The 12,384-nt window shown below is 47.8% G+C and overlaps 1 protein-coding gene across 5 annotated transcripts in view; it reads left to right on the top strand.

The window, feature by feature from the left end:
• PER1 (period circadian regulator 1) overlaps window positions 1-11,465 on the top strand; it is a 38,912-nt gene extending 27,447 nt beyond the window's left edge. For 4 of the 5 annotated variants that reach the window (XM_086945952.1, XM_086945949.1, XM_086945950.1 and 1 more), the window contains exons 16-23: window positions 122-249; window positions 1,215-1,415; window positions 4,958-5,206; window positions 5,359-6,173; window positions 6,418-6,598; window positions 7,326-7,521; window positions 8,269-8,419; window positions 10,215-11,465. In XM_086945952.1, coding sequence (XP_086802078.1) covers window positions 122-249; window positions 1,215-1,415; window positions 4,958-5,206; window positions 5,359-6,173; window positions 6,418-6,598; window positions 7,326-7,521; window positions 8,269-8,419; window positions 10,215-10,445 — 2,152 coding nt within the window. In that variant the 3' untranslated portion in view covers window positions 10,446-11,465. The remainder of the gene's footprint in view (window positions 1-121; window positions 250-1,214; window positions 1,416-4,957; window positions 5,207-5,358; window positions 6,174-6,417; window positions 6,599-7,325; window positions 7,522-8,268; window positions 8,420-10,214) is intronic. The other variant, XM_086945953.1, reaches the window with a different exon arrangement.
• Window positions 11,466-12,384: the final 919 nt, after the last annotated feature.

The raw sequence follows: 12,384 nt of genomic DNA, 5'->3' as shown, positions 1-12,384 counted from the left end.
AGTTAGTTTTGGTATCTCCGGGAGAGGGTTTCTTTTACAGGAGCTCATAAGAGCTATTATATTTGATTTTGACCTGCTCTCTTACCATCACCCCTCTTAATTACCCTCCTTCTTAATCCAGATACCTAGAGAGCTGCAACATCCCTTGTACAGTGAAGAGGAAGTGTGGCTCATCTTCCTACACTACATCCTCTGCCTCAGATGATGACAAGCAGAAGGCAGGCAGGAAGGCTGCTGGTGTCAAGAAAGGTAACCCGCTGCAGATGCACCTCTCTCCCCCACCCCTCGCCCATTTACATACATCTTCGTTCCATTGTTTATGAATGGCTGGATAGTAAATGGATCTGCATTTCTTTCGCAATTCGCTTAGCGGTGATTGTTCTGGGTATGCATGTGTACATTCAACCACTGCCTTAAGACAGCCCACGTTGTGGTATGGGTCACGGGTAGTGGTATGGGGTGGGAGGCAGGAGAAAGATGCTTTTTGGAAGGTTATGTTCTGCTCGCCCAATGCCACCTTCATCCATGCCCGTGGGACCCACAACCAGACCATTCCTGCTCCATCGTAATGACTTGCTGGACTTCGTTCCTGCGACCAGCCTTCTTTCTTTGTTCAGATATGGTCCATCTCCCAGCAGCCCCCCAGCCTCGCCCCAAATCCTAAATTATCCACTTATCTAATGGAGAGAAGGCAGGCCCAGCCTTCTCCCTTTATCACTTTCCCTGCATCCCACCAAGCCTGCATTGATGAAGCAGCATGGATCTCAACGCCTGGCAGCATATGTGGTTTATTGAACGGCTTTTTGCGCTGCAAACTATTCTGGTGCCTCAATTCTTTTTTTGTGGTCCATTGACCACCAGCCCTGATTGAGGTTCAAGGCCAGGCCCTATGCTCTCAGCCTTGGGGTTTTTGTTTTCTCCCAGAGTCACTCTTGTCTCTTGGTACAATTCGAGGATCCCACCCCTATTCCAATGCACCTGATCTCATCACCACCACGTTTTGAGGACTATGAAGCCATACTTGGGAAGAACTGGAGGGTACAGCACACGGTTGCGTAACCGCTATCAACCCAGTGTGTGTAGACGTCGGGCCAGGGAGGGGTGGGTTAGAGAAAGAAGTCCGCGGAACCAGGTTGAGCAGGAGAACATCTTTGAACATATCCATCCACCCCTCCACCCGCTCTACACTAACTGGTATTTGTCTCTCTGAACAGATTCCGCCAAGGAGGTATTGGCCACCACGGATAGCCCTTCCAAACGACAGGAGCCCAAGACGTCAGGCGCGGCAGTGGTGGGAGCTCCGCTCACACCGCTGGCCCTGCCCAGTAAAGCCGAGAGTGTGGTCTCCATCACCAGTCAGTGTAGCTTCAGCAGTACCATCGTCCACGTGGGAGACAAGAAGCCCCCCGAATCGGGTACTTCCTTCTCCTTTGGCCTTGTTTACTGGGGTGGGAAATTGGGGAGGAGCGGGTAGAAGACATGATGGAGAGGGCGAAGAAACCAGGTCCTCTTTGGAAGAAAGAATGTGTTCGCTGGCACGGATCTCCCTTCGATTGTGGAAAGTGGGTTCGACGGAAGCACATGGAGACTGCTGAAATTCTCTCGGCTTTAAAGAACGTCTCTAGGGTTTAACAACTGGTGCTTCGCTCGGATCAATTATTCAAATGGGCAATCCAATGACGAGAAAAATACAGAATGAATTCCCCAATACTACATCCCTAACAGTCTCCAACAATAGGCATTCCAGAATGTAGTTTTGTTTGATATTATTATCTTGATCTGTTGTGACATTACCCACCAGATGTCCCCATTAAATGTGCTTCTTCTGATGCCACTTTTGAAGACTCCTGTGCATCTTGGCACCCCTCCATTTTGGAGCAGAGACTAGCTTTGAGGTTGGCATAGAAGCTCTGCATCTTCTCGTAACCCCCCAAACAAAATATTTCCATTGGTGCCATGCAAATCCCTGATTTATGTGCCCTACATTTTAAGTCTCAGTGTTCTCTTTATTGATTGGCTCTACCATACTTTTAAGGACTATCTTTACACCTCAACTGATTTGATTTATAAGGCATCCATTTTTAGGCTACAGGCCTTCTATTCAGTTCCTACCTTTTAAAAGCATAGATAAAGGGAGCTAATATTTTCTGAAGTTTCACATCATCTCCAGATGCAGTAGTAACCCATTTCATTTACAAAGAGCCCTTCTACGCTGAAGACGTCAATATTTCAGACCATTTTTGTCCATGTTTATTGCTTTGGAACACGATGGCACTCTGAATATCCTCTTCCCCCAAGTACTTTTTCAGAGGCTCTTGCTCCATTATGCCAGAAGAGGCACATACTTTACAGATAAGGGCCCCCAATTCAAATTCTGTCCACCAAGGCCAGTATATGGATCCTGCACCTTATGCTGCTGATGCCTAGCTGGTAGAGTCTGGATGTCAGAAGTTCAGGGTGCTAGACCCACATATTGCCCTGTATATTTTCACAAGAAGAGTTTAACTTGGTGCCCAGCTGGGAGGCAGTCCTCCAGGGCCTTACAAGCAAGTGCCTCTGTTTGTGTGGTGTACATATCTGAATGTGTGGGAGCGTATTTCATTTTCAGTAAGCAGTCTTGGTTTCTTGGACAGATGCTGCGTTTTTTGCAGTCCCTGTTCTGGGCCTTGCTTGGATATTCCTACTGGTGACTTTGAAGATTAACGTATCAGCATCAGACAATGTCCAGGCTGGGCAGTGCTCATTGCTGCTTCGGTCTCTCTCCATTTCCCCCTGTCTGAAGAGCAGTGTTTTGTTTTTACAGGCACCGGTCTCGTCCGCGGTTTGAGAATGTGTGGAAGGTCCTGCCCTTTGCTCATTGGCCTACTCGCAGGCTTTCGTTCACCACTTGGTGTCAGGCGCGACCCGTGGTATAGTGTGGTTTTCTGGTGTGAACTGGAGGACACACATAAAAAGGGGAGGGAAGGACTCGGGTGGTTATGGTACCTTGCACCCCCAATTGTTCTCTGAGGCCACCTCTTTCTCTGAACCTCCATTCTCTCCAATTTGAAAGTGCCACCCGTCACAAGGATGATACTTGTTCTTTTTCTTTGCCAGTGGCAATGAATGTGCAGTGTCTTCCATGTGACCAGCTGGCGCCTAGTTGTCCTTTTCATTATCTCTCCATAGCTTTTTGCTCCCATGCCTTCCTCTTTTGCATTCCACCCTTCTGTTTGCTCTCCTAATCTTTCATCCCACTCTTTCACCTTTTCTGTACTCTAAGTTCATGTCTCACTCTTTCTCTCTACTCCTCCCAGTAGCTCCCCTTTCCTTTCCTCTTTCTCCTCACTTCTTCCTGACCGTCCCCTCCCATCGCAGTTGTGCTCCACTTACTCGACTTTTGGTTATGTTTCTCTCAGCACTGTTTTATTTTCACTCTCCCGCTTTATCTGTCTCCCACTTCTTCTCTACTTCTTTTCTCCCCTGTCTTTGTGGGGAGTTAGACGTTTTTGCATGATGGTAATATGGGCCTGTGCTGGGAGTGGGAGTGTGGTCTTGGTGGTTGCTGGGGGTTTGTCTTGTGCTTTGGGAGCTGCCAGTACAGTTTATTCACAACATGGCTGGATGTGGCTCAAGGAGCTGGACCAAGAGAGCAAAGCTAGGGACACAAACACACACACAGAGTTAAATACACACTTAAACATGCACAGTGTGTAGCCAGACATCCATTTAGGAAGACTGTGGCAGCAAATATATACATCTAACACATGTCCCTAAAAGCAAGGGCAGAATTAACGATGAAAGAGACCGAAGTTTCTGGAAAAAAGCCAAAATTATTTGCAGCTGCTGGAATTGCATTGTTTTAGAGAGAGGTTTTGTGCCAGTGACAGAGTTCAAGAATGTTGTGAGCCATTGAACCACTGATGAACTTGTGAACCTAACACATCATAGTAAATATACGATTTCTGCTCTTGCAGGAGATCTTCGGGTTAGCCCTGCTGCAGCAGAAGTGTCATAGTTTCTTCATTTGCAAGGCCTCTCGCTTTTGCCTCCGTTGTCACTTGGTGGGATGAAGAGCACACTTCAGTCTTGTTCTTCAGAAACAGCCGGCAAATGGTGCTTTACTCTTTCTGGCAAGAAACATATGAGGAGTCCAGAGAAGAGTGTTGCAATTTTTTATGTCCTTCCCAAAGGGATATTCTCCTATTCTGCCTCCACTCTCCTTGGATAATCATTCCTAATCATACTCGTAGAAGGATTCCTTTTTCTATCCCTCCCAGTTTCAAAAACTGGTTTTGGCTCCTAGTCAGGTCATGATTTCTGTCCTTGTTCTTGGTGACTAGCAACCTGAAAGCCTGAAAAGAAAACTGCTACAGAAATAGGAGATAAGGCAGCAAATGTTTAAAGCACACTTTAATCTCTGAAAGATTTACCCTGGGTTCATGAAGGAAGTTATTTTCTTCTCTGCCTTAAATCTCTTTGCAGCAAGCGACATTAGCTTCTGATTGTATGTTTAGACTGCCCTTTGATGAATACTACAGACACTAGACTCTTTTCTCACAGTTTCTGATGCAATGATACTTATAGAAAGACAGACACATTACACAGGTGCACCAAACACACATAAAAAACTAAATACACACATGCCCCCTCAAACAATTGTACATAATATCTGATTCCCCGGAGTGGTTGTAGGTGGGGCACCAGTCTTCTCCCATTTGATTGGCTACCATGCAGCTCCCATCAGACTGAGACAGACTCCCATGCCCACAGAGGCTTGGTTTCCATGATTCCTGTTGGTTGGATGGTTCCTGTAAGGTGGATCAGACCGCTCAGTGCACTGGGACAAGATGAACATTTCTCTACTGTCTTACTGTTTACCTCAGCCCTAAAGTCTTGGATTCTGTTGCCAGTGTTTCACCTTCACCCGTGCCCTCTGGTTCTCATACTGCTCTTGTTTCACTTACTGTCCTTCTAGATATCGTCATGATGGAGGAGACACCCAGCACCCCAGTGCCCCCTGCACCGCCCACCCCCAGTATAGCCCAGGACAAAGACCAGTACCGCAAGGTTGGGCTGACCAAGGAGGTGCTGTCCATTCACACACAAAAGGAGGAGCAGGCATTCCTGACCCGCTTCAAGGACCTCAGTCAGTTGCATGTTTTCGATCCACCAACCGGACTGGGCCGGCAGGAGCCACGGCACTCTGGACAGCACGCCGACAAAGGTGAGGGCAGTGGTACTTTGGAGGTTTGGGAGGGCAAGGGAAGTAAGCCCAATTAATGCTAGAAAGGATAGACAACAGAGACTTTTCTGTAGTGGGTATCAAGAATTGTGGTAACTCAATGTTTTAATTCCTTTCACATTTCCCTTCTCCAGGACACAGAGGCTCCCGTCACAATTCTAGCGGAAATGGAGGGCCCGGCAGCAGTCGTCGGGGAAAGAGTGGGAAGTCTAAACCAAAGCGGGTCAAGCACCAGAAGCAATCTGACAGTACAGCGTCTCTACCCAACAACCCTCAGCATCAAACAGCGGGATTGGCCAGCTCGTCCTGGCCCCCCTCTGGAACATCGCAGGCTAGCCTGCCTAACATGCCTTATCCTACCGTAATGCCTGGCTACTCCATCCCTGTGTTCCCTACTCGCACCTCTATGCCCCCTGTTTCCGAGCCCAACCAGGGGACATTTGGCAGCACCCAGAACTCCGCTGGCATGCGCTACCCATTAGCACCACCACAGTATCCTGCACCAATGGTAACGCCCATGGTGGCCTTGGTGCTTCCCAACTACATGTTTCCGCAGATGAACAGCACCATGCCCCAGCCATTCTTTTCTAGCCAGAGCTCCTTTGGGGGCCCAATATTTCCTTTCACACAGCCGCCGCCACCTCCAGTACAGCCACAGAGTAGCCCAATGTCGGCTCCCGCAGAGGCAGGTCAGCCGGCATCCCGCTCTTCGACACCGCACTCTATGAGCCAGCCCGATGGATCTGAGTCTCCACTCTTCGAGTCACGCTGTAGTTCCCCGCTGCAGCTCAACCTGCTGCAGATGGAGGAGACGCCCAAGTCTTCTGATCGGCTAGACGGTGGCGGTGCCAGTAATCAAGGAGGTGGGACAGGGAGCAACACTGACTGGAATGGCGCCTGCACTGGGCCGGGAACAGGAAATGAAGTCAACCAGACAGAGGCCTGCATGGTGAGAACTCTTTCCGCGTCCACTCTACAACCTGTCTCAGTGCCTTTACCCACCTTTTTTATTCCCCAATCTCCAAGCCATCCCTTCCTTTTTTCCTTTACAGTCAACTGTTCCATTTTTTTCCTCTTTATTCCATTTTTTTTTGGTGTCCACTTGTCTGCCGCGTCTTTTTCTGCTTGACTGTTGCTCATGGTCTTTTGGAATCCCGTGATGTAACATGGCATTTCTTTATGTACCTATGTAGGCGGAGGCGCAGGAATCCTCCAATAACGACGCACTCTCCAGCTCCAGCGACCTCCTTGACCTCTTGCTCCAGGAAGACTCTCGTTCTGGGACAGGATCTGCTGCATCCGGAAGTGGTTCTGCCGCTTCCGGGTCCCTCGGATCCGGTTCCAATGGGGGCAGCACTTCTGCTTCTGGCACTAGTAAGTTGAACGACGGTCATAAGAAAAATCCCACCTGTTTCCAGCTGCAATATCACAAACAGGTTTTATGGTTCATACTGCAGGAATAGGATGTCCTTGCGAGTGATCATGCGCTCTACAAATAAATATAACATAACAAATTTGTTGGAAAAGAGATTAAAGAATTTGACATCTCAGAAATAGAAGCACCCATAATTGATAGATCCACATAGGGAAATGGGAGATGTGGACATTGAGAACAGAATTTCTAATTTGCCTATTTTCTGAGTTTTCACCAATGAATTTGAACAAACAGACTGGCTCAGATTAAGAAGTCCTGCTCTTGAAGTAGTGCAAACTGATTGGATCATGTTAAGATGTGCTACAAATCTAACTACCTCTGGCTAACAATTTGTAGAATCAGTCACAAGTTAACTCCTATTTAATTTACTTTGACTGTATTAGGAAGCGTTGAATATAGCAAATTGCGTCATACCTATTTTGATTTGTTCCGCTTGGGAATAGCCCTTTTGAACAGTGCACCATCAAGGAGGTTAGAAAGGAATCAACACAGGCTAGAACGGAGCCAGCAGTGGACCAGAAACAGGAAATGACATAAACCAGCCACAAATGTCCTCCTTTGTGCCTGCTCAGATTGGTTCAAATCTAAGTGTTTATTGATCCCTGTGAAAACACCTATCTTCATCCTCTGATAACACTTTTGCCCCTCCATCTTTTCCCCCTTTAGGGAGCAGCAGCAGTAACACCAGCAAATACTTCGGGAGCATTGACTCGTCAGAGAACGACCACAGTGCCAAGAAACAGGCGGGCGCAATGAAGGAGGACGAGAGGATGCTCATCAAGTACGTCATGCAGGATCCCATCTGGCTGCTGATGGCCAACGCCGATGAGAAAGTCATGATGTCCTACCAGATCCCCACAAGGTGAGTACCTGAAGGCTGCTGTCATTGGAGGGCAGGGTTTTCATACAAGAGTTTGGAGCCACTTAGGTTGGAGGCAAGTTCTTCAGTTCATGTTAGGGCCTTAGGTTACAGCAACAGCAGATGGGTCCTGTCAGAGCTCACTCCTACTTCCAACAGTCTGTATCTTCAAGCTACAGCTGCAAAGCACATGCCGGCAATATGTTACACCATTGACTCTCAGCAGTCCAGACACAGGAACAGGTACAGGAATGGGGGGACACAGGATACTAAAAACACATTTCAAGATGGAGGGAGGAACTTGGGAAATGGAAGGGAGTGATAGAAAAGCTGGAAAGCTGAGATTTAGCATTTGTGATAAAGTTCTCAGATTTTTGGTCTAGCGTTCATATTTTTTATCAAAATATGAATGATGTCCTTTCCGCCAGAGTTGTTCTTGAGAGCGCTTTACAAAAACTGTGAGTGACCAGAGTCAGTGACAACTTTAATGAGTGAAAGGGAGGAGGAGTGTGAGGAAACGATCATGGGTGGTAAGAACCAGTGAATAATGACAGTAACCAGGGAGAGCCAGGGGTTTCAGTGCTTTTGATTGGCATCAATGATTTTGCCTCATGGGGATGTCCTTAGTTGGTGTCACTTGCCTCGTATATAGTTAAGGGTTGCAGATAAAGATGACAATTTTGGATGATCTGAGATCAGGACATGAGTTGTACAAGAAATGCAGTTCAAATTCTTCTTCTTTTAACTCAGGGACATGGACAAGGTGCTGCAGGAAGACCGAGAGAAGCTGAAGCAGATGCACAGGTATCAACCCAGGTTCACTGAGGATCAGAAGAGAGAGCTTGCAGAGGTGCACCCGTGGATGAAGAAGGGGACCCTACCCAAGGCCATTGACATTGCGGTGAGTGCCAGCGTCTGATTGAGGGTAAAGGAGCCTGTGTCTGCCCCACAGAAAAGAGTGACAGAGCTGTGCTTTCAGGGATCCCACAACCACAGTAAAGAGTTATGAACTTGTCAGACAGGGCCCCCTCTAACCTTAGGGAAGTGTGCTGGAGCTGGGAGGGTGGGCTGATATTTCCCAACAGAAAGAGATATGGTTTAGGGATTTCCCATTCCAGTGCAAAGAGAGTAAGTTGAGAGGAAGATCTTTTCTGCTCTGGAGTTTTTTCCCATTCCAGTGCAAAGAGAGTAACTTGAGAGGAAGATCTTTTCTGCTCTGGAGTTTTTTCACTGAGGAGCTCTGAGGTGAGGAACTAGTACCCTGGAGCTAAGAGTGGGAGGGGGCGATGAAGCAGGTAATCCTACCCCAGAATGAATAGCCATGGCGCTGTGAGGAGTGGCCGTCTTGCTCTGGAGTAAGGAGCAAGGGAGCTTTGAATGCACGGCTGTCTTGCGCCGGAATGTTGAGTGAGGCAGCAGATAGGCTTGCCTGCGAGGCACAGTCGACCTCGCTGTTTGGGACAAATGAGAGAGATGGACATTTCCTCTGTACTAGTCTGAAGCAAAATGTAAGGGAGCTTTGATGCAAAGCTGTCCTATTTTGAAGTGATGAGTGGGTGATATTTTTGCCTCATATCTGTTTTGCCCGCAGAGATGAGTTATGGAGATAAGTGACACAGCCTCCCTGCACTGGCACTACTAACTACTAAGGGCTTTACTCCCTCAGAGTATACTATCGTAAATGGGAAACACCAGGGTTGTTGCTGATCACTCAGAGTTTTACATTAAAACTGCGTATGAGGTTCTCTCTAACCTCAATCGGTAACCTCTCTGGCCAGTCTCTCCAGGGCTCAGTCTCTTGTGCTCTTCAATCTTTCTTCCCCTGCCTGAGCTTTGTAAAACGGATTGTTGAGTTAAGTCGTGCAGCACCAGCACATTTGGTCGTGAATGCAGGTGCTTCTTGCGGTTTCTCCTGCTTGGTCATGCCCCCCTTCCGAGATGCCTTTGCTAGGACACAGTGGAGGGCCGCAATCCTGGCTGGGCAGCAGAAATGTACCATCTGATGAGGAGCAGCACTCAGGCCCCAACAAACCAGCCCCCCCCCCCAAACGAGTGGCCAGTCTATTAATCAGGTGTTCAATCCCATCGAGGCTCACCTAATGGTTTCAAAGGTGCTGCAGGGGCGGATGAGAGAGTTGGCCCTAATGTACTGCTGTCCTGGAAATAGGCTTTGTAATGCAAGAGCTAGGACTTAGTACTAACATTGCCTTCTTTTTAATTGTGTATCACTCTTGTTTTTGTGTAAAACCTGTTGCAGATGTTGTTCCTTATAGCACTGATAATGTGCAATCCTTATAGGCAAATTATCAGCCCTTTGAGGCACTGCCAATGGTAGACTCAAAATCCTATCCCATTAGCACTTCCTGTCTTAAATGGGTAATGTCTCTTTCTTCAATATTACTGATAAGCCAGAAATGACCCTCAGTAACATTCATAATCACGATAGCGCGGAAGGCCCATCTGTTGCTTTTAATGATTGTGGGGTAATGACCCTCTCTCATGTTGCATTCTTTCTGAAGATAGGAAGGCTTATGTTAACGATTCTGCTTGTTACAAAGATAATATGAATCGGTCATCGCGACTACAGAAAACATCTGGTTGCCCTGACAGCTGTTTGTCTGGCATGCCGGTCTGTGTAGCCTTGGTCTTGAAAAGTGGTAATGACCGTCCATCTGCCTTCTCTCTCCCCTTTTCAGGCCTGCGGTGATTGTGACAGCGGCCCTTGTGACTATGACATCGACATCGATATGACAATGATGCTGGAGGCCATGGAGGAAGGAGGTTGTGCGGGTTCCCAAAGCTCTACGTTTCCACCCACCTCAGAGGTTCCTATGGAGGAAGAAGAGGCTGGTCAGAAGAATAATGAGGGTCAGGCGCGGCCGCCGCAGGTTCAACAGCAGCACCAGCACCAGCCGGGTAACTCCTGAGCACGTAAACTTCTTGTTGATGGAGCATCAAAATGTCATACTAGAAGCAGCGACTGCCTTCGTTGGTTCCTCGGAGTGTGGGAACTATGAATGGGACAACTCAGACAAATAGGACAACCTTGTCTAACATGGGCAGAACAGTGAACGCAACAAGGGGTTCTGTCCCCCGAGGGAGCTTGCCCACTCGGACGACCCCACACACGTTGTGTTGGACACTGATGCGTCGTCCCAGACCATCGTTCCACGTACCGAAGTTGGGACTCATTTCCTAATGGGAAGACAAATGGAGAACCTTAGGCGGGAGGGATTCTCGAGGACATCTCAGGGTTGTTTGAGAATACGCCAGTGCTTTTCGTCCAGAACCAGCAGCCTTTCTGGGGACCATTTCATGAATAGGAGAAGGACAAGTGCTTCTTCCCTCCTCACACTGTGTTTGACATCGTCGACCAGGGAGAAGCAGCTCCGATTGTCTCAGAAATGCAGGTGTCTTTAATGGGCATTCAGATGGCAGGAGGACGCTTGATTGTAGTCGAATGAACTGAAGCGTGGTTTGCCTTTCGCTGATTCCTTACTTGAACCTCAACATTTCTCTCAAGGGATCAATACCTTTTCCCTTTAACTGGCCTGAGATCAGTAGAAGGCATGTTGCAGTGTCGTGTAGATGCTGTCCTCATGTGCATGCACGCGTGTGCGAGCATGAAGATGGCAGGTGGGTGTAAATATTTGTGAATATGTGGTATACAGATCTATTTTTATGATGAGGGGAGTGCTTGTCCATGATTGGGGGAGGGGGGTATTTAAAAATGGGCCCAGAGATGGTTGACACGCAGTCGTTCGCCAAGTGTGTGGAGGAACGAAAAAAAGCTGCCTTCAGATGAAACAAAACAACAGCTGCGCATCCGTCCCCTGGTGCCCCAATCGTCAGATATACAGAGGACATCTCTAGCACCCAACAAGAGGAATTTTTTTACGATTTTTGTTAATGTTTTAATGTATTTATTAAAAACCGATTTTTCAGTGGCTGTTCTGTCATTTACTAAAGCTCTTTTGCCTAACTCTTGAAAAATTGTTGTCCTAATCCAGGATTTCGATTTGTTCCCTTCCGTCTGAGGTTTGTGCCAGTGTTGACAGGAGCTGTTACTGAAGCAGTGTGTGAGTGGGACTGGGGGAGTGACTACAGGAGCATAGGAGAATCCTAATGGTATAAATCATTGCAATATTTTAGGGCCTTTGCTACTGTGACTAATGGGACACAAGTGTGGTGATACAGTGGATTCACTGAGTATGCATATTATGCCACATTTGAAATAATCCTGAATTGTATCTCTGGGCTGTCGCCCATGTTCTGCACTCTGTTGCTCTCTATGTAGGTTCACAATATACCTCTGGAGTTCGCCAATGCCTCTCCTCCGTATTCACCTGGCTAGCCAAATCATCCCTCAAATGCAACGAGGATAAAACAGAAATCCTGCTCTACGGCCAATTCCCCAGTGACTTTAAGGAGTCCATCTGGCCCGGTGAATCAACATGCCCCAAGGGAGAGAACGGGATTGCCAAGAATCTGGGAATTTGGTTCGGAGCCGACTTATGTTTCCGTGACCAGATTTCACGCTTGGCTGGAACATGCTTTGGAACTCTGACCACTCTTCGCAAGTTCTTTCCCCTCCTTCCTCAATCAGCGAAAGAAACGGTTGCCAGGGCTCTGGTACTCTCCCGGCTGGACTACTCAAACGCCCTCTATTTAGGGGCTCCTGACTATATGATCAAGAAGCTACAGGTTGTCCAGAATGCCACGGTGAGACTCATTTTTAACATCCCCAGGAGACTCAGCGTGCGCAAACAGCTGAAGGATCTTCACTGGCTCCCTGTGGCTCAACGAGTGCGCTTTAAAACTTTGGTCATCGTTTACAAAGCCCTCAATGGACCATGCCCCTCTTAC

The sequence above is a fragment of the Lissotriton vulgaris genome, chromosome 12 (genome assembly GCF_964263255.1).
Source record: "Lissotriton vulgaris chromosome 12, aLisVul1.2, whole genome shotgun sequence".
Lineage (NCBI taxonomy): Eukaryota > Metazoa > Chordata > Amphibia > Caudata > Salamandridae > Lissotriton > Lissotriton vulgaris.
Note: the sequence above shows the minus strand (reverse complement) of the source record. Positions and strands in the feature narration are given on the sequence as shown.